This window comes from Eubalaena glacialis, chromosome 15 (assembly GCF_028564815.1).
Source record: "Eubalaena glacialis isolate mEubGla1 chromosome 15, mEubGla1.1.hap2.+ XY, whole genome shotgun sequence".
Lineage (NCBI taxonomy): Eukaryota > Metazoa > Chordata > Mammalia > Artiodactyla > Balaenidae > Eubalaena > Eubalaena glacialis.
This window is the reverse complement of record NC_083730.1, coordinates 8,156,310-8,178,380: the sequence shown is the minus strand read 5'-3', so window position 1 is coordinate 8,178,380 and position 22,071 is coordinate 8,156,310. Positions and strand designations below refer to the sequence as shown.

Sequence of the window (22,071 nt, the reverse complement as noted above, 5' to 3'; positions counted from 1 at the left end):
CCTGCCTATATTTACCAGAAATGAATTAGAAACCAATGATTTACACCTGCACAAAACCCACCCCAAGGGACAGGTCTTCTCACCAATTGAAAGGAACAAGACATGATTTTAAAATTCTTTGTGGCATTGCTGTGGTATAATTCTTCTAAGAGTCTCTAAAAAAAGAGTTGTATCCTTTTCATGGGAATAAAATGCCACCATCACTGTAGTCAGATAATGTTACCCACCAACTGCATATTAAATGTGAAAAAAATAAAACAATTAGGAAAGTATGTATCATTGCTTGCTTTACTTCCATTTTTTTCACATTTTTGTTCCTCTTACCTGAAAACTATTTAGCACATGCTATATAAGCCATGTCTCATTTACTAAGTTGCCTCTTTAAAGTAACTTTTTAATTTTCATTCAGGAAAACTATAAAAATGTCAGAATGTCACCTTGGGATACTAACATCTTGAAATGACATTAACCTTTAAAAAATACCTGTATAAAGGAAGAATGTAAACCAAAAAAAGGGCAAGAATCTTCTATTTTGTTAGTGCTAGGGGAAAAATAGCTCAAAATTTTTAATATACTAATTTTTAAAAGAATATAAAAAATAAATGATACAAGTAATTGTTAATAAATATTTCCATAAATAAGTTATCTTCTACTTCTACTAAGGCCTTCTGTACCACTGGCTCCCCCAACTGGATATAATGTCTTCCTTTTTTGAACTGCCATCACATTTCTTTCTTTTCTTATATGACACTATTTCATAGTTTGTATTACAAATGGTATGTTCTCTAGTAGTTAGGGGCAGTATCTTTTTACTTCCTCACAGTGACTATCACTGTCTTATATTCATTTCTTCTTTTTGTTCATTCTTTCATCAAATGTTTATTAAAGCAGGCATTAGTGAACCAGAAAAATAAGGTTGCTGCCTCCATGCAATTTTCTTCTTTAAATATGATTCTTGACTCAGATTTTCATCACAGCTTATACCCTGGAGTTTTATACAGACTCATATAATAAGCCAACTTGATTGACTTATTTATTTTTGTTTTCCCATATTAACTTTTTATCGAGTTATAATTTACATAAATAAGATATTTATAGATCGTTAATTTCACATCTTTGAGGTTTGAAATTACTCACATAACCACCACCTAAACAAGATATAGAACATTTCTATCACCTCATAAAGTTCACTTGTGAAACTTTCCAGTCAAATTCCCCACCACCAAACAACTCCTTCCTGAACTCGATCACCATCAAATCTATTTAACTTGTTCTTAGACTTCTAAAAATGCAATCAGACATTGTATATTATTTTGTGTCTGGCTTCCTTCTCTCAACAAACTTTTGATATTTATTTGTATTGTTGTGTGGTTTAGTGCTTTGTTTTTTACTGAATACTGTCCCATTATTGTCCAGTAACATTGAATATTATTCCATTGTATGAATATACCACAATTTGTTAATCCTCTCTCTTACTGACCATCTTGTGGATTGTTCCCAGTTTTCATTATCATGAGCAAGACTGTGAAAAACAATCTCATACAAGTCTTTTTTTGGACACACGTTTTCATTTCTCTTGGGTAAATAATTGGTGGGGAATCACTAGGTAATAAGTTGGATGTGTGTTTAACTTTGTAGGAAACTCCCAAACGTTGTTATTTTACATTCCCACCAACCACTTGTGAGAGTTGCTTCTTCAACATTTGATGTTGTCGGTCTCTTCTATTTCAGCCATTCAGATGGGAGTGTAGTTCCAGTTGTTTCCCATCCTAGTCAGTATTTGGTATTTCAAGATTTTAACTTTAGTGATACTAGCAGGTGTGTTGTTCTATCTCGTTTTTTTATTTGCATTGACATGAGTAATAAAGTTGAACATCTTTCCATGTGCCCATTGGCCACTGTCTATCTAATTTTCTAAAGTGTCTGTTCAAGGCTTTTGCTCTTTTCAAAACTGGGTTTTAGGTCTTAGTTTTGTTTTGTAGGTGTTCCCTATATTTTCTTGATATAAGTTGTTTGTCTAATATAAGTATTGCAAATTCTTTCCCTTACTATGGGTTGCCTCTATACTTTCTTAATGGAGTCCTTTGTGGAGCAGAAATTTTTAATTTTGGAAAACTCTGATTTCACATTGTTTTCTTCAAAGGTTTGTGCTTTACTAAGTCCTCCCTAAGAAAAAGTTGCTTACCTCAAGAACACAATGATAGGCTTCTATGTTTTCTTCTAAAAGCTCTATGGGTCTCACTTTTACATTTAGGTATTTGATTCACCTCAAATTGACTTTTCTACATGGAGTGAAGTAGGAATAGAGGATTTAAAAAATCTATATAGATACTAAAGTTGTTGCAGCACAATTTGTTCAAAAAAAAACTTCATTTCCCCCATTGAGTTAATTTGGCATTTTAGTCAAAAATCATTTTCAAACCTGAAATCTGATCAAGTCTCTGTATACACCTAATTTTCAGCAAACAAAGAGAGGAGAAGAATATATTGACCACCATAAATGTGCAACAGTGAATCCAGCCTGTGGGCAACTCAACCCTACAGGTCAGTCAGTCCAGTATCTTTAACAGATAATGTAAGGTAAATAAAGTGACAAAGAGAGAACCTTTGGATTAAAAGAGACATAAAAGATATATTTAAGTTTTTAAAACGGGCAAGAATGAACTACAGTGTCTAGGAATGCATGCTTGAGTGGTAAAACGATAGAGAAATATAAGGAAGTGATTACGATAGATGCCAGGATAGTGGTTATTCTGGAAGGAGAGAGAGGACTGTTATTGGGATGGGCAACTAGAAGGGTTTTGGGTGGGAGACAAAGTTCCGTTACTTAACCTGAATGATGGTTTTAATTGTGTTCTCTTTATAATAATTCCGTAAACTATACTTTTCTTTCATGTGGTTTTCTGTATCTATGTTTTATTTTTCAATAAAATGGTTAAAAATAATTTTAAAAATTATCTGTTTTTAACCAACAAGGATTTATATCCCAGGTCTGGTTCAACAATTGAAACTCAATTAATGCAATCCATCACATCAACAGTCTAAAAAAGAAAAATCAAATGAGTATATCAGTAGACACAGAAAAAGCTTTTGACAAAATCCAACACCCAATTATTATAAAAACTTTCAGTAAACTGGGACTGGAGGGGACCTTGCTCAGTTTAATAAGAACATCTACAAAAAATCTACAGCTAACATCACACTTACTTAAGAGTGAGAAACTAGAAGCTTCCCCAGTAAGATCAGGTACAAGACAAGGATGTCACCCTTTACACTTCTTTTCAATATTATACTGAAGTAGTATAGTAGCTAATGCAGTAAGAAAAGGAAATTAAAAGTACGTAGATTGGGAAGGAAAAAATAAAACTGTCTTTGTTCTCTGATGACATGATCATCAATGCAGAAAATTTGGGAGAATTGACAAAACTCCTGAAATGAGTAAGTAATTAGCAAAGCTGCAAGATACAAGTTAATACAGAAAAGTCAATTGCATTCCCATATACCAGCAATGAAAAAGTGGAATCTGAAATTAAAGCCACAGTACCATTTACATTAACATATAATAAAGAAAATCAAAGAAGAAGTAAATAAATGGAAAAATAGTCCATGTTCATGGCTAGGAAGACTCAAATTGTAAAGATTCTAGTTCTTCCCAAATTGATGTAGAGATTCTATGCTTTCCCAATCAAAATGCCAGTGATTTATTTCATAGGATTGACAAACTGATCCCAAAGTTTATGTGAAGAGGCAAAGACCCAGAATAGATAACACAATATTGAAGGAAAAGAACAAGATTGAAGGATGACATTCTCCAACTTCAAGACTTACAGGACTTACTATAAAGCTACAGTACTCAACACAGTTTGGTATTAGCAAAATAGGCAAATAGGTAAATGGAACAAAATAGAGAGCCCAGAAATAGATCTTTGACAAAGGAGCAAAGCCAACACAATGGAGCAAGGATAGTCTTTTCAGCAAATGGTGCTGGAACAACTGGACATCCATATGCACACACACACACAAAAAAGTTTAACTAGACACAGACTCTACACCCTTCATGAAAGTGAACTCAAAATGGATCACAGACCTAAATGCAAAACATAACACTTACAAAACTCCTAGAAGATAGCATAGGAGAAAACCTAGATGACCTTGGGTCTGGCGATGACTTTTTCGATACAACACCAAAGCCATGGTCCATGAGAGAAATAATTGATAAGCTGGACTTCATTAAAATGAAAAACTTGTGCTCTATGAAAGACAATGGCAAGAGAATGAGAAGCCGAGCCACAGACTGGGAGAATAAATTTGCAAAAGGTACATCTAAAAAGGACTATCATTTAAAATATAAAGGGAACTCAAACTCAACAAAAGGAAACAGCCTGATTAAAAATGAGCCAATAGTCTTAGCAGACACCTCCCCAAGGAAGATATACAGATGGAAAGTAAGCATATGAAAAGATGATCCATATTATATGTCATGCAAAGTAAAACAACGGAATTCCACTCACTGGGGAATGGCCAAAATCCAGAACACTGACAACAGCAAATGCTGGTGAGGATGTGGAGCAACAGGAACCCTCATTCATTGCTGGGGAATGCAAAATGATACAGCCACTTTGGAAGACAGTTTGGCTGTTTCTTAAAATACTAAGCATACTCTTACCATACAATCCAGCATTCATGCTTCTTGATATTTACCCAAAAGAAGTGGAAATTTACATCCACACAAAAACTTGCACACAGATGTTAATAGCAGCTCTATTCATGATTGCCAAAACGTGGAAGCAACCTAGTGAATGGATAAACTGTGGTATATCCACACAGTATTATTCCAGGCTAAAAATAAATGAGTTATCAAGCCATAAAAACAGATGGAAGAACCTCAAATGCATATTACCAAGAGAAAGAAGCCAGTCTGAAAAGACTATGTACTTATGATTCCAACTATATGACATTCTGGAAAAGGCAAAACTAGAGAGACAGTAAAAAGATCAGTGGTTGCCAGGGGTTGGTCAAGGGGAAGATGAATAGGCAGAGCAAGGAGGATTTTTCGGGCAGTGAAAATACTCTGGATGATACCATAATGATGGATACATGTCTTTATACATATTTGTCCAAACCCATAGAATGTGCAACACCATGAATGAACCCTAAAGTAAACTATGGGCTTTGAGGGATTATGATGTATCAATGTAGGTTAATCTGTTGTAACAAATGTAACATTTTGGTGCATGATGTTGATAATGGGGGAGAAGATGTGCATGTGTAGGGGCAGCAGGTTTATGGGAAATCTCTGCACCTTCACTTCAGTTTTGCTGTGAAGCTAAAACTGCTCAAAAGAGTAAAATCATAATTTAAAAATTAACTGTATTAATTACATAACACTTGCACATTAGAATATGTCTTCAAATCTTTGTGAAAATTCAGGTTATCTAAAATGCCAGAAGTTGATCTTACCAGATTTTAGGAGAACAGAATTTTTTTGTTTTCTGTTTTGTATACTTTTGGAATCTCTTAAATAAGCTAAAACAATAGTATCATGTTATTCATTATTAATAGTATTATTAATATTATAAAATTTAGAAAGAAATATTCCACTTACTGTTGTTTCTAAGTTTTTAGGTTATAGAGACAACCATTTTCACTTTATGTTTTTTAGCTTCTAGAGGGGATGAGGGCATTGGTTCTGAAGCCAAACCAACCTTGTTGGAGTACTAGCTATGCAATCATGGGCAGAAAACTTAACTACCATATTGTCTGTTTCCTAATGTGCAAAATAGAACTAAAAATCTTTTTAGGAAGTCACTGGCTTGTAAACAGAATTTAATGTGTTTAAAGAAACCATAAATCCTAGTACATAGTAAACTTACAATTAATGCTGTGATCATTTTTCTACTATTACTACTAATTATTACTATTATTACTAATATATTGACCTGCAAGCAAGAAATTGGAGTTGTGAGCTAAAAGGAAACATTTCATTTGAATCTTAAACACTTTTATCTTGTTCATCCAAAATCCATTAAGATACCACAAAATTAGAAACTATTTTTTTTAGAAGTTTTTTTGTCAGCAGCAATATTCTGCAAACTAGCTGAGAAAAATTAAGTATTTTTAAATCTGAGAACACCTAACCTTGTTTCGTAAAAAAATGAAGTCATTAACTCTGGCTTGCCTATGGCCCAAAAGGCAACAAATGGGCTTTGAAAAGCGCTTGCCATTCTGAAATCACTGAAATTGTTCATTCTGAAAAAGATCAAAAAAGGTATGAAATGTTTTTCCATCAATTTCCATATAAAAAGAAAGATACCTATACTTCCTTAGCATTGCTTGAGTGTCTCCGATATTTGCTTGATGGGCATCCAAGATCATGAAGTGCCCTCAATAAGTTAGTTAGCTCTAAAATGAAACTACTTTAACAACAAGTTTTGGCCATGGGATTGAAATGTGATGTTTTTATCGCGTAGAATCCACGTCCTGAGTAATCAGGCTGCTTCAGTCATTTGTGGAAGACACAGCATAATAAGTCTCAGGTGTGATTCTACCGTGAGAGTCCATCATTTCCATGATGCCCTGATGGCCAAGCCTCTATTACAGTTTTCTCACACTTGACTGGTTCGGTCTCAGATATCATCAGCTGAGAAACCCTCTAAACTTAGCCACACAGCTTCATTCTCCAAGCCATTTGACTTTAATATAAAAGCAAATAGAAGTAATTATAATGGCTGTCTTTCAAGGGGTCGGAGTTAGTTCCCAGCATATACAATTTTAAGGCAACAAATTAAAATCAGCAGGAAAGAAACATTTACAGTTCAGCTTATCTTTATGGAGTTATTTTTACTATTTTTAGTTTTTCTTTATCTCTGTATGTGCTATAAAAACACAAAATTTGGAGCCATTCAATTTGGCTTCCTTTTTCTACTGCATTGAAACAGTAAATGAAATCTAAAGCCACTAATCTATGAATTTCCCTAATTTCAAAGTATGTTAATATTTTTCTTTAGGTACACTACCTACCAAATGGCTTCTCATTAAATGGGATTTTAAAATATATTCTATATTACAATTACATTCTGCTCTTCCCCGTTATATTTTCAAATTGCTTATAACAAAGAAGTTACATTATGTCAACATTTATTTTGCCTCTGTTTAGTTCCTCTTTTCAGAAATCACTTATGCTTCAAAAATTACCCATTATGTTTCTGGGAAAGATATTAAGTGCTATTATTGAACATGATTCATCCCATGCACTCTGCCTGTATACATGTCTAATAGACCTGCCTTAACACAAAAAGCTTTGTTACTTTATTTTGTCAGAATTCATAATTTTGTTAAAAAAGTTCACGTGAATATCTTCTTTTCTCCAGACTTTTTTCTATTCTGACATCATAATAGTTTCAGAATGCTAGATTTTTAAAATTCATTTATGAAAATGGCCTCTGAAAGACATGGGGTATCTTTTTTACAGTGACCTGTTATATAATCTGGCCTCTCAGACTCAACTTCTGAATAGTTCAGTCATTCTGACCAGCTTAGAAATGTCACTACTAATATCTTGATGAAGTTTGTATTTTAAGAAATACGACTTTTCCCCTACACTACACTCTTTCCAAACAACATAATACATGACTCTGAAACATTTATTTTAATGATTTTGTTGCTACAACTAACATACCTTTGGAATTTTTCTCATTGGGCAAAATATATTTACATCCTTGGGTTGGAAAGAATCCATTAGAACTTGAAATACAGAGAGTATCTAGTTCTATTATACCCTCCCAACAACCCATGAAACTCCAGCCCCAAGAGGTCAAGGTGGCATGTAGCATGGAGAGGAAGAGTAGGGGTTCTTGTTTAGGACTCTTCCCCTTACAAGCATTATGATCTCAGGTAAACTAAATTCTCTGTACTTTATTATCTTCATCTGTCAAATGAGAATAATTTTAGTACTTATCACCTAAGGATACAAATATTAAGTGAGTTCATGTTTTTTCCTCTTAAATATTCACTTTTTTCTCCTGTTTTCAAGGCCTTAGAATAAATAGTGTGTGGAACACAATATGGGTTCAACTAGTATCAGTATGATTTTTACGTAACTGTCTAAGGCTCTTGTGGTGAGCTGGATAATGGTTCCCCAACGACGCCCATCACTTCCGCATCCCCAGAACCTTACATGACAAAGGGACTTCGCAGGGCTGATTCAGTTAAGGATCTTGAGTGGTGAGACAGATGGATTATCCAGAGGGGCCCTAAAAGTAATGTGCCAGTGGGGTCATGAGCCAAAAATGAGGACGGCCTCCAGGAGCAGGAAGAGGCAAGGAAACAGTCCGGAGGGAGCGCGGCCCTGCTGACCTTTCTGTCCAGGGATGTTCATTTCAGACTCCAGCCTCCAGGACTGCAAGAGGATAATCTGTGTTGTTCTAAGCCGTTAAATTTGTGGCCATCTGTTACAGCAGCAGTAGGAAACCAAAACAGCCATCCGACTAGATACTCAAGTTCCCAGAACTATCACCGCATCTCTGACTCTCTGGCTGTTATACTTTTCATCACATTTTGGGCTAATCCGTAGAGAACACTGCACATTTGGGGTCACCTCTATGCTAGAGAATACCGGACTCTTGTTCAAGTACCGCATAGTTGGGAATTGAATTGCCAAGAAACTATCAAGGACAAATATTTTTTCATAGTTTAAGAAAGGCCACTCAAGTTTTCTCTTTTTACTTTTTTGAAATCGACATTCGTATTATTTTCGAGTTGAAAGTTCAAGCCTGAGGGGGAGGCTAGCAGCTGAGCCTTACGCGGGCAGCACACGTAGGGCCAGTGTCACCCCTAAGGCTTACTGTGCTACAGCTGGGCGAGTCAGCGTCTCCTGGCACAGGGACCAGAGGACAGCAGGAATCCATCTCCTGTCCTCCATCCCCTTGCAAAAAGAGGTTAGCCCCAAGTTTGCTTGATCTCAAGGGAAACCACATCTTAGTGACCACTGTTAGGAAAGAGAACCTACTCCTTGCTCTGTGGTGACCTACATGGGAAGGAAATCTAAGAAAGACTGGATATACGTATACGTATAATTGATTCACTTTGCTGCACAGCAGAAACTAACACAACATTGTAAAGCAACTATACTGCAATAAAAATTAATTAAAAAAAAAAAAAGGAAAGAGAACCTACCCCAAACTGCACTATAACAAATACTGTTAAATTACATTGTTTACAATATTCTCTTTTTTTCAAACAATTTGTAAGGGGGCTCTAATAGTATTTTTAAAAAAAGATAGTTACAATCCCACCATCTAATTTTGCTAGTGGACCTCATTTAATAATTAGGAATGTTTTTTGCTGCAAGTAAGTTAAAAACCAACTGACAGTGGTTTACACCAATAGTTCATTTCTTTATCATATAAAAAAGCCTCATTTGGCTCCTCTTGTTGGTTTAGCTGCTCAGTGATGTCACTGGGGATCCAGGGTCTGTCTATGCTTCTGTTCTATTGTGCTTAGCAAGTTTCCTTTCCATCTTCATGCTTGTAACTCTTGTTCACAAGATGACTGCTAGAGCTCCAGGCATCACATTTACTTTCAAAACACAAATCAGAAGGAAGAGACAAAGTTTCTCCACTGTGAGGCTTATTAATTTTTAATCAGTGAAGGAAATCTTTCCAAATTTCCACACAGATGTCTTCTATTTCATGGGCCAGAATTTTGACATTATGGGTAACTCTGTCTGCACTGGGAAACTCTGGGAAAGTAAGTAACTGGCAAAGAGGAAGGAATTGCTGTGACGAGCTTACTAGTCATTATTTATCTCCTTGCCTGAGGGAAAACCCTAACTTCCCTGAGATCAAAAGATTTCTACCCTGGCTTCTTATCACAAGGACAAAAGGGCAAATGGGCAGTTGTCAAGGCAATAAACAGAATCTGGCATATTTTAGGACAATATAATTAGAAAATTATAAATTCTCCAAGAATATTTATTCAAGCAAGTTACTATTTTAAATCTATCTTTAAGTGCATATACTTCTGATTAAAATAATGTATGGGAATTGAAGAAAATTTGGGGAAAGAAAAGAGAACTAAGAATAAAGTGAGAAATGAGAATAAAATAAAATGTTTAAAAGCATCTCCCAGAGACTATCATGTTGGTATTTAGGTATAAAGATATGTGCAGCCTTTTTGTTTAGTTTTGTTTAGTTTGATTTTTTTACTCAGTGCATCTTATCTTTAATACTTTTTAATCAGCCTTTTCCTTAACAATATGTCATGGGCATTCTCCCACATCATTAATATCCTTGTACATCATCATTTAGAATAGCTATATGATATGCTAAGCAGTAGATCTATAGTTTAATCGATACAACCAACTCCCACTGTCAAACATTTAGACTATTTCCTGTTTGTGTTTTTTGGTTTGGTTTTTTATTTTGCTATTAAACACCAAATTATTTTTCTTGTGATGAGAACCTTTAACATCTACTCTCTCAGCAACTCGCCACTATACAATCCAGTATTGTTGACCATGGTCACCATGCTGTACATCACATCCCCACAACTTATTTATCTTAGAGCTGGAACCCAAAGTACCTCTTAAGCTTCCTCAGAAAATCTTAAGCCAAGATTTTTCATATTCACAAATTGCTCTGCCATCTCACATATTAACACAGACTGCCAACTGGTATTGGTGTTATGAGTGTCATAAATTTTCTCTAACTCTGACTTTGGTGCAGGGTATCTACCAAAGGGAGTAACTGCAAAGTTGGATAAAAATAAAGAATGGAGAAGTTTAGCAACACGGGGAGGGTCAAAATACACTTCTGCTCAGAAAGGCAGGTGAGTCCTTACATCCTGGAAGCACTTCAGGGAAGCACTTCAGAACAAGCTCTATTTCATATCCTTTTACTGCCAAAATGGAGGCGTTTGGTAGAGCAATTTCTCACTCACTCATTTAATGATTCCTATGATTAAGTGCCATCAAGAAGTCAGAACTTGGACAGCACATAAAGAGACACAGCTCCTGCACTTGTGGTTTCTAATCTAAGGGAGGCATATATGCTGGTGAGACATTAAACTCATCACCGAAGAAAGTATTTTCACCTCAGAGGAGGAAAGTTCATGAGCACTTAGATGGTGGCTTTATTTCACCTGTTATGTCCTTTTGGGGAGGATGAAGGTGGGAGTATAAAGGCCATTGAAAGGTTTTCATGGAAGAAATGAGTGATGAGAAGTAATGATCCGAGAAATAAGGCTACTGATGAAATAATCCGTGCAAAATAAAATAGACATAGCCCTTTTAAATACACATAGCCACATGCAAAATAGACAGTGCCATAATTTTGACTGAACTTGTTTCTACAGTTTAATAATCTTCTTTCAGTATTCCAGGAAACCATAACACTGTTAAGATACCTCTCATACACACGGGGAGGAAAAAAGAAGAAACCCAAATAGGCCACAGTATTTCCAAATAGATCTTCTCCCAAACAAATTCTGATCTAACATAAAGCACATATGTGATAATGTTTGAGAACTGTCAATTAACAAGCAATACACATTTTCCTGAAGCTTTGACCAAAGGTTCACAGGCTTAACTGAAACTTCTTAGGGTACAAACATATGAATAAACTCTGAAGAAAAGTCATTAATTGTATCTGTCCTTTCAAACAAGTTTTTCATTTTATTATTAAGGGAAGAGATATTATAATAATTTCACTTAATTATTATTTGTTTTTTGAAACTGAGTTTATGTTTTGTGTGTGTGTGTACTAAAAAAAAAAGGTTGTGTACTTTACTGTTTACTTTTCCTTCAAGATTTCTTGGATGTATTTCAAAGTTTTAGATTGAAATTTGCATTATATCCACTTAACTGTCTTTCTTATCTGGGCTTTTTTTAGTTCTCTAACCTAGTAAAGCCCTCATCAAAGAGAATTACTTGGGGCTTCCCTGGTGAGGCAGTGGTTAAGAATCTGCCTGCCAATGCAGGGGACACGGGTTCGATCCCTGGTCTCAGAAGATCCCACATGCCGTGGAGCAACTAACTAAGCCCCTGTGCCACAACTATCGAAGCCCGCGCCCGTGCTCCGCAACAAGAGAAGCCACTGCAATGAGAAGCCCGTGCACCGCAACGAAGAGTAGCCCCCGCTCACCGCAACTAGAGAAAGCCTGCACACAGCCAAAAATAAATTTTAAAAAAATTTTTTAAAAACTAAAAAAAAAAAATTACTTGTTCTATTAGTAAAATAAATTATATATTTAATGGTATCCACACAGTTTAGAAAATTAGTTTTATTTTTGTCTTCTTAGATGGTCTTGCTGCCTATAAATTCTTATTGGAAGGCAGCTGAATGAAATATAAAAATTTTCAGGAGCATACTGCTAATTCTATTTGGACTTGTGCTGTATGTTCAATTTTAGCCCGTTCCAACTGTTAATATTGCAAAAGGTCAAATAGTCAATGCAATGCATTTTAGTGTCTGCACTAAATGCCAGATTAATCTCAGTGTAACTAATGAGTTTACCCTATATTTATTAAGCAGGAAAATAGGATTATTTCCCTCAGAACCCATGAACCTAGCAGAATGATAAGAAACATAAATTTTGCAGCTGCTGCCCTGAGTAGAAACTAGCTATAGAGCCCAAATACATTCCTTTTTGGTGAGACCCAGAATTACAGTATAAAATCCCATTTATCAATCACTGTAGTCCCATTATCATCAACCTTAAGGATCAGTATTTTACAAGGCGGGCTAGGTAATTGGAGATTCATACCACTAGGCAGGTTATTATATAACATTATTATGCTAAGTGACAAGGTCATTCAGAAATCGGATTGCATGCAGATTGGCTTTGATGTCTCTACAAATTTCTAAAACATAAACACTAGCCATTCAAGTTCATCATAGGTTCAAACGGAAAAGGGAACCAATATTGGATTCGCATCAAGCTTTAGGCAGACCTGGTCAGGAGGGGCTGGTGGGTATGTTATGAGCGTCCTCCATCTTAGTTTCTCATCTTCAAAAAAGTGCCAAGCTACATGCTTTTATCAGCAGCTTACTGACGGTGACCACTGTCACTCCCAATCACAACTGGTTGAAATTTACAGGAACTTAGAAATTATGTGGGCCAGCAGTTCTTAAAGTGTGGTCCCCAAGTCAGCAGGATCAGCATTATCAGGGAACCTGTTAGAAATGCAAATTCCAGACCTACTGGAAATCAGAAATTCTACGGGTGGAGCCCAGGAGTCTGTGTTTGGGAAACCCTTTGGGTGATTCTGATGAACGCTTAAATTCCAAGCAACTCTGCCCCGTTTTGTTCCATTTTATGAGTGACAAGACAGTAAAGTCGGAAGGAACCTCAGATCTCCTGACTTCCCTAAGAATATCCTATACCATTCATACAGATGATTGCATTTTTTTAGTGGCAGAGTTGGACTTCATTTGGGGAGTTAAATGGGGGAAGGGGGACTTAGAAAGAGCTTTGTCATTAGACAGCTGATGTTCCAGAAGCCACGAAGCAGAGCCCAGAGGACACCCACGGTGCAGTGTGAGGAAGCAAACGCACAACCAGGAGTTCCGCAATCTGGGTTGTAGACCTCACACGCACCTGACCGGTCCTAGCAGTGTCACACCAGCCCCCAGGCGGTTCCTCCGAGCACCAAGTGGGAACACCTGCCCTCTTACTTCTCAGTGCCGTTTTCAGAATTAAAATAAGTAATTACATGTGAAACTATCTGAAGCCTGAAAGCAACATATAAACATGTCACTACTTTGAGCGAGCATGCGGCCCGCGGCCGGGAGGGTATAACCCGGAAGGGAGGCACCGCCACAGAGAGTTGGGGGAGTGACGGGAGGGACCCCCAGGAGACAGAAAGGGACAGACCCTGGCCTAAAGCTGGGTGACCTTGAGAAAACCCGTAAAGGACGACGATAAAAATACGGGGGCCGGCAATCAGAAACCAGTACCAACCAGAAAGAGAAGTGAAAGAGGTGGCTGGGTGAGGGGCTCCTGGTCACAGCGCTGCAAGTTCAACAACAAGTGTGTATTTTTAAGGCTACACTGGCCCTGAAGGGGCGGCGGGGGGGGGGGGGGGGGGGGAGGAATGGGAGGGGACAAAAAGTGGCGCTGTGGTAAACAAAGCAGAATCCCTTTGCAGGGACGCGGCCAGCAGGGCGAGTGGCCGGACAGCGGGAGGTGAAGTGGAGGCGGGGCTGGGTTTTAGTTTCTCTTCTCTAATAATTCTGAAATCATCGCAGTCAAGTCTGAAAGTCTGACCCCCGTAAGAATGCAAGTGGACGTGAGCTGGCCTCCCTGTGCCCCGGCGCTGCGACCAGAACGGAGATGTGCTCCATGCAAGTCACAGGCCTCGGGGCACCTGGGGAAGCCTAGCTGAGGGGGCAGAATATAAAAGCACCAGGAGGGAGGGAGGGAGGCCACGGCGGCAGGTGCGATCTCAGGCCCCCAGGGGAAAACGACACAGAGAGAAAGCCACGCCTTAGCCCGGGGTTGAAGGAAGATGCGCTTTACTTTTGTTCATCTTCATATTGTCTGGTCTCACTCACTACAACAAACATGCATTCCTTCTGTGATTGGAAACACATCAAAGAAAAAAAGTTTAATAAAAAACAATATTATGGAGTTGTGCGCTAAAATTAGCATCAAAGCCATTAACTGGGGCTAGGAATAAGGTCTGAGGCATCGCGGAGTTCATATGATTAGTGCTGCAGCTCTTTCTATATTAAAACGTAAGAATATAGTTACAGGAATAAGTCCTTTAAATAAAAGCAAATGAAGTTGACAGACGACATAAAACTTTGTCATCATCACATTTTAAAATTCTGTATGTATGTATTTTAGGTTGAACTCCATGAAATTTCTGATATTTTACAGTTTGTGACCTAAAAACAACTATTATAGGGTTCAATCTTATCTTTCTATTTGGATAGATAGATAGATGGATAGATAGATAGGTAACGTAACTTGAGACTTTTCAAGATTTGGTTAAAACTCTTTTTTGGTTTCATTGTCAGTTTCATTGATTAAATATATTTGCATGAAAAATAATCTCCACAGTTGTAAACTTATACAACTGTACTTTTCTATCCTACATTTTATGTCCTCCAGGATTTATGAAAAATGCTAATTTCTATGCAAATGATTATGGTATCTGAAAATAAAACACTGTGACTTAAGGAGCACAGCCAAATACCTTGATATTAATATCACTTTTAAAAACAGATCAAACATCTTAATTTGTATCCTGCATCTCGTGATAATTTTAAAAACATAAAACAAGCTGAATCTGTTAGAAGACCCACCGCAACCCCACTGCTCCTGATTTGTGCTGTTGAAGAATCAAAGTGCAGAAGTGAAAGGCCTGCGGCATTGCCAGGCCCCTTTCCAATCTGATGTGCAGGACATCGAATGACCGCAGCTGCTCCTATCTGTCTCTCTGCCAACAGCGTTCACCATTTTCCATCTCCAGTGCAATGTGTTCCTCTTCCAAAAAACAGGAACTGTGCATAATAAAATTGTGGCCACACATATTATAATTAGACCCATTCCCCATGAGCAAATTAATGAATTAACTCCACAGCCTTAAAGCAGATTTGCAGTGAATGGATGATGCTTTGTGACCAGAAAGGTTGGAGATTTGTTGTTCTGGGGTATCTTTTTCCATGGTCATAAACATAAACAGCTAATATGTATGGAACATTTACAGGAGTAAGTGCTGTGCAAAGAACTTCACATGTGTTACCCTGTTTAAAATACTTTCTACTTAGCCTAAAACATGAGGTAGATATTATTACCCACCCACCCACCCCACCCCACCCCCCACCCCCCGCTTGAAAAATGCAAAACCTGGGGCCTTTAAGTGACTTCCAATTAAGGGCAAACAGGATTTAAATCCAGATCAGTCGACATGCAAATCCTGTACTCGGTCTGAGAACTTGTCCACATTGGAGGAGGTCAGCTTTGTAGCTGCTGGTTTAGGAACCGTTCCTGACCTTTGAATGCTATGCCAGGAGGACTGGGGAAGGGCAGAGAAGGCCAGGGCCAGGGCCACAGCAGAGGCCCTCAGCAAGAGCTGCAGGATCGCATCGGAGCAGAAGTTACAGCTGCGCCCACCAGTACACTCCTGAAGAAAACCCCAAAGGGAAAGCATTCTGCATTCGGCACAGCATTCACGGAGGAGAGCAGAATTCTCACCCGTCCCTGTTGCCCATGAGGTAGGTAGTCAGTAGACTCACAGCTTCGACAAACACCAAAGGATGTGCAAATTAAACTTTTAAAAGTGTTACATTTTAACTGTTGCTGCATAGTAGGTTTCCTTCTTTGAATATGAGCCCAACTCATCTATTTCTTTCTTATTGTTTCATGAAATGCCTTATACAATTCCATTCAGTGAATGTTTGTCTGGAACTGATCATCGGTGATCACTACTGCTGATCATTTCAGACGTGTTCCATCTTTATTAAGTGAAAAAGCTTCATTTTTCTTTTTAAGTAAGAAATAAGAGGGGCTTCCCTGGTGGCGCAGTGGATAGGAATCTGCCTGCCAATGCAGGGGACACGGGTTTGATCCCTGCTCCAGAAGGATCCCACATGCTGCGGAGCAACTAAGCCCGTGCGCCACAACTACTGAGCCTGCGCTCTGAAGCCCACGTGCCACAACAACTGAAGCCTGCGTGCCACAACTACTGAAGCCTGTGCACCTAGAGCCCATGCTCCACAACAAGAGAAGCCACCTCAATGAGAAGCCCGCGCGCGCACCACAACGAAGAGTAGCCCCCGCTCACAGAAAGCCGGCGTGCAGCAACGAAAACCCAACACAGCCAAAAATAAATAAATAAGTTTTTTTCAAAAAAAGAAATAAAACAATAATAAAAATGGTCCTTAAGGATCTTTGGCCCTAAAATCAATCACTCCAGAATTTACTGATGCTGTCATAACCAAATACCATAGACTGAGTGGCTTAAACAAGAGAAATTTATTTTCTCACACTTCTGGAGGCTGGAAGTCCAAGGTCAGGGCATCAGCATGGTCAGATACTGGGGAGAGCGGGCATCAGCATGGTCAGATACTGGGGAGAGCTTTCTTCCTGGCTTGCAAATGGCTGCCCTCCTGCTGTGAGCTCACATACCTTTCCTCAGTGAGTGTGGAAAGAGAGAGATCTCTCTCTTCTTCTTATAAAGTCACCAATGCTCACTGATTAGGACCTCACCCTTATGACCTCATTTAACTTAATTACATCCTAAAAGCCTTATCTCCAAATCAGTCACATTGAGGATTAGAGCTTCAACAAGTGAATGGGGGCGGGGGGGGGGGGGGGGCGGGGGGAGGGTGGGACACAGTTCAGTCCACAGCAGTCCTGCAACCGCTGAGTTCAGGCCAGGATCCCAACCATCACAGGCTAGATGCACCATGAGAATCCTGCCTCTGGTCCACACCAATGTCAGCATCTCAGGGAAACTCAGCGGGTACCCTCACCTCAATTATGAGTTCTAAATCCAGACCGAAGCAAGAGCATATTTAAGCCAAGAAAGGCTGCCAAAATCAGAATTCTGAGGTTTGGAGCTTTTTTAGAGAACTGAGAACTCAGAAAGAGTCCTTGGGATCCAAAGCCAAACACCATCTACAGCCCTCCCCCACAAATACCTACTGAAGACCCCCCTTCAAGCTGAGAACCGCTGAACTATGAGGACCCTGGAGCCTCCTGAACCCTGAAATGCCATCACAACATGGAGCATTTCCAGCCTGTGAACTGGCCATTTTTGCAGCTACGGCTTTCCCAGACCCGCTGTAGTTTGTGGAGCCACTTCCAACAGAGGTGCCTGTACTCCAGGGCATCTCAAGCAGGAGGGATGTGCTCCGAGACCGGAACTTAGTTACAGCGGACACCCCGGTGCATGCATCCATCCATCAGGGCGCAGGCAGAGAAGCAGAGGCAGTTGGAGAGACACATGGAGACAATGCAAGGCATCGGCTTATGTACCTGTGGGGGGCTCACTGGACAAGTTCAAGATCACAGGCGGGGACTCCAGGACAGGACGTGAAGCTGCCGTCCACAGGCAGCACTGCTCCTGCGCCAGGAAATCCTCAGTGCTGTTCTTTCACCTGAGGGACTCAGCTCCACCCAGGTTCTCTGGGATCATCTCCCTACTTCTGGACTCTAAGCACACCTACGAAACACCTCAGAGCAGCACCTCAGTTAGTGTTTGATTAAAACCGGGTCTGTGGCCCAGCCAGGTTCACACAGGAAAGACCCGCCAGCCTGCAGGCGTCCCCTCCACCCTAGAGAGGGCTGTCAGGCACCACGGCGTAACCCCCAGTGAAATCTGAGTGTAGTTCTCTACTGCGAGGGCTTCATGAAACAATGCATGTAAAAAATACTAGAAAGAAAAGTTTTACACACATATAAGAGAGTCTTGGTTTTACCACTGTTGGTATCAGAGAATGTCTGCCTGTTATTCTAAAAGCAAAAAAAATATTCTTACAAGTATACAGGGGCATCAGGCAGTACCATCTCACCAGGAACGAACTCTTGCATCTCTGCTACTCTTGTTGACTTCCGTGTGTTTCTTAATTTTAGCCAGTGTCACTCAATCTAATCTGTATCGTTATCTTAGTCTTGGGAGAATAGCCATCTACTTCAGCGTGTATTTTTCTCAATGAGTGAAGAGTATGCATGAAGTGAAGAAAAAAGTCTAGACAAAAACATCCCACTGATGCAGATTTCCACACTGTCTACAGTGTACCTGCTGCTCCTCAGACCAGCGGGCAGCTCCTCGCCATCCTGGGATCCCGGCTGTGAGACCGTGTGAGCCGTCCCTTCCCCAGGAGCTCTGCAGCTTGTCCAAGACCAGTTTTCATTCCAGTGCATCCCGTATATCCAGAGACGGAACGGGATTTCAGACAGTGATCTTTACTACCAGCTGTGTCCCACATGCATCCCCACACTAAGCTCCCAAGTCTCAAGTACCTGAATGGACAAAAATTATTGTGCTTTGTAGTTTCTGCCACGAAGGAAAACACATATTTTTTAAATATAGCATATATACATATATTATTTATATATAGATATATAGATATATATATGCAGACTTAAAGAATCTATCTAAAGTTGTGATTGTCAGTAGAAAGCAAAAGGCAGAATACATGTGTAATGATGCAAGTCATTGATGAGTTTTTCCCAACAGTACACACTTCAACACACACCAAGCAATAAGGGAGCTAGCTGCCTCTGTGGATGGATTAGCTCCACTGGGCACAGGTTAGCACAGACAATGAAGATTAGGAGGGATGTTAAACCTTCGATTTACTGTTTTTATATCCTGTCTCTTTCCACTTATTTAAAAATACAGCTGCAATATGTAAACACTGCCAGAACCTATTGTTATTAAAGTAAAAAGGCAAACCATTCAGAAGTTTGTAAATATCAGAATAACAATCATCGGCCATTCATTTTCTATACAATCACATTTTTCTTTCCAATAGACTACGTGTCAACCATCCTGTGAAAATTACACGTAGTGGTTAAGATGCTTGAGGATAGTGAGGCAAGTCAGTAATTGAAAGTTATCAATAAGACAGAGCGTGTCCGATTGTCAGCTGGCTTCTCAAAACCCCCCGCACCATACTTCCTGTGTAGGCCACGTTTCTCTGCTTTCCGTCCCATGTTCTAACAGCAGTAACAGGATATTCTAAAATACACTAAGACTGCATCTTCTCAGTTCAGTTTAACTGTCTGTCACAGGAGACAAAAAGAAACTATCTTAACAAAAGAACTCTGATAAGAGATATATTCACCAGTTAATCATCCCCTGAATGTTAATCATCACAGCTTGTAAGCTATTTACCCTGTAATCTCTTTTTCTATCTTTAAAGTACCCTATTGCGGTATAGCGTATAGCAATCATCTCTAGAGCAATTTTAAAGGGCAGCAAATCTTCAAGCACAGTCTTCCATATTCAGAATTAAAACATGCTTCACTGTTTTTAACAAAGGCTATAACAGAATGAAAGCTTCATTCTAAAACCGCAGGAATCATTCGTCTTCTCTGCATTGTGTTTGTCCTAAAATAAGTGTTTCTTTCTTCCCTGTGACAATCAAATGAATGCTCTGATTTTTTTCTCCATTTTATTTTTATGTTGACAGCATGCTATTGTTTAAAAAAAATCATCTGAAGAAGAGACTCTCCCCATCGAAACAATAGCAGCAACAAAAATCTATATGCCTTATAAGAAATAATTTGGATAATTCTCAGGTGACTGGACTGTCTTTACTGGAAATTAATTTTGATTAATCAGTATATCCATCCTATGAATTTGAGTGGTAAGAGAACTGCTTCCCTAATTTTCTGTTCTCTAGTAAGAATTACAGAATGTCCGTATTCATTCTTTCTTTCTCACATATCATGGAGTTATTCAGCTCTCTCTATGAAACTGTCCTATTGGTCACTATCATGAAATTATTTCATTAAGATATGCATACTTCAGATAATGAAGAATTTCACTGAAACTTAGCAGAGTCTTACTAAAAAATAAGTCATTGTAAAACTCCAACAAAAACTGGAAGTCACTGCCATTATCGTGAGAATCATTAAATATCACTATTTATTAACATTGCCAAGAACTGTGGACAGTCTAAGATTTCACCCCACATGCCAGCTAGCCAGTCAGCCTGCCGCAGTTTCGTGGATGCTGGCAGAAGACAAGAGACCCCTGGATCAGAGACTAAGGACCTTTTATTACTCACAGCAAGAGCACTGGCCAGAGTATCAGCATTTATGCTGGTTTCCTGAGTCCCATTTCTTACAGGGAGATGAAGAGAGGGTCAGGTGACACCCACACATGAAGTAGGCTGTGTTACAGGAGAGGAACCACAAGCCCCAGTATTTTATGGTGGGCGATTATCCAGCCTGAACTTTGTCCCTGAGGGAGACATTATCCTTACTGCATGGGACATAAGCAAATCTTCCCTCTTCTCCAGAGGGAGACACTCGCTCCGTTTTTCAGAAGAAGGCCATCCATGCCTTTGCTCACAAAACATGCAGAGATGCAAGAGGCTCATGGAGGATCGTCTACCAACAAACTTTCACTTTCCTCATTTTTTCACTAAACTCGCATCTGTTCAGATCTTTTAAAACCTTTTAAATTGGTACATTTGTTGGGGTCAGTATATTATAATGAAGCTAAAAATAATCATTTCCTTATTCTCCTATTTATACCTATAGGATACATTTGACAATCACATTTAGCCTTACATTATTATTAAAATTCTCATTTTAAAAAGGATTGTCACTTCCCCATTAGCCAGGACCAGGCGACATCATTAAGTTATTTTGATTCAACAAAATAATTATTGACCATCAAAGACGTGCGAGGCAATCGATGAGATATCGGTCCTTCTCTCTATCTTCTATCTGCACAGAGTGAGCTGCTGCATGCATTTTTCATAGTTTTATTCATTAATATTTATTGAGTGCCTGCTGTGAGCCTGGCATTTTACAAGGCTCCAAAGACAAAGGTAAATAAGCTTCCTTTCCTCAAGTTCAAGGTGAAAGCTCACAGAAGAGACACCAAGGTGAAGCGTTAAGAGATGAGCAAGAGGTATACAGGAGGTGCTAAGAAAATGCAGCAGAGGGCTTCCCTGGTGGTGCAGTGGTTAAGAATCCGCCTGCCAAGGCAGGCGACACGGGTTCAAGCCCTGGTCCAGGAAGATCCCACATGCCACGGAGCAACTAAGCCCGTGCGCCACAACTACTAAGCCTGCGCTCTAGAGCCCATGAGCCACAACTACTGAGCCCAGGTGCTACAACTACTGAAGCCCATGCACGTAGAGCCTGTGCTCCGCAACAAGAGAAGCCACCGCAATGAGAAGCCCGCGCACCGCAACGAAGAGTAGCCCCCGCTCGCCGCAACTAGAGAAAGCCCGCGCACAGCAACAAAGACCCAGTGCAGCCAAAAATAAATAAAATAAAAATGAAAAAAAAGCGCAGCAGACTTAGGCTGGGTGAGATGGTGCAGAGGACTGTGTCAGGCTTCCAAGATGAATTCTTCAAGAAAAACAGGAATTAGCC

General features: G+C 39.3%; 1 protein-coding gene across 2 annotated transcripts in view; it reads left to right on the top strand.

Annotated features, from left to right (window-relative positions):
- The window catches only part of DOK6 (docking protein 6), a 404,328-nt gene that overhangs the window by 368,846 nt on the left and 13,411 nt on the right, over positions 1-22,071 (top strand). Inside the window, exon 8 of one of the 2 annotated variants that reach the window (XM_061169747.1) lies at positions 11,889-12,205. The exons of the other annotated variant lie outside the window; for it this stretch is intronic. Coding sequence (XP_061025730.1) covers positions 11,889-11,896 — 8 coding nt within the window. The 3' untranslated portion in view covers positions 11,897-12,205. Of the gene's footprint in view, positions 1-11,888; positions 12,206-22,071 lie in introns of those variants that run through there. 2 annotated transcript variants of the gene reach the window in all.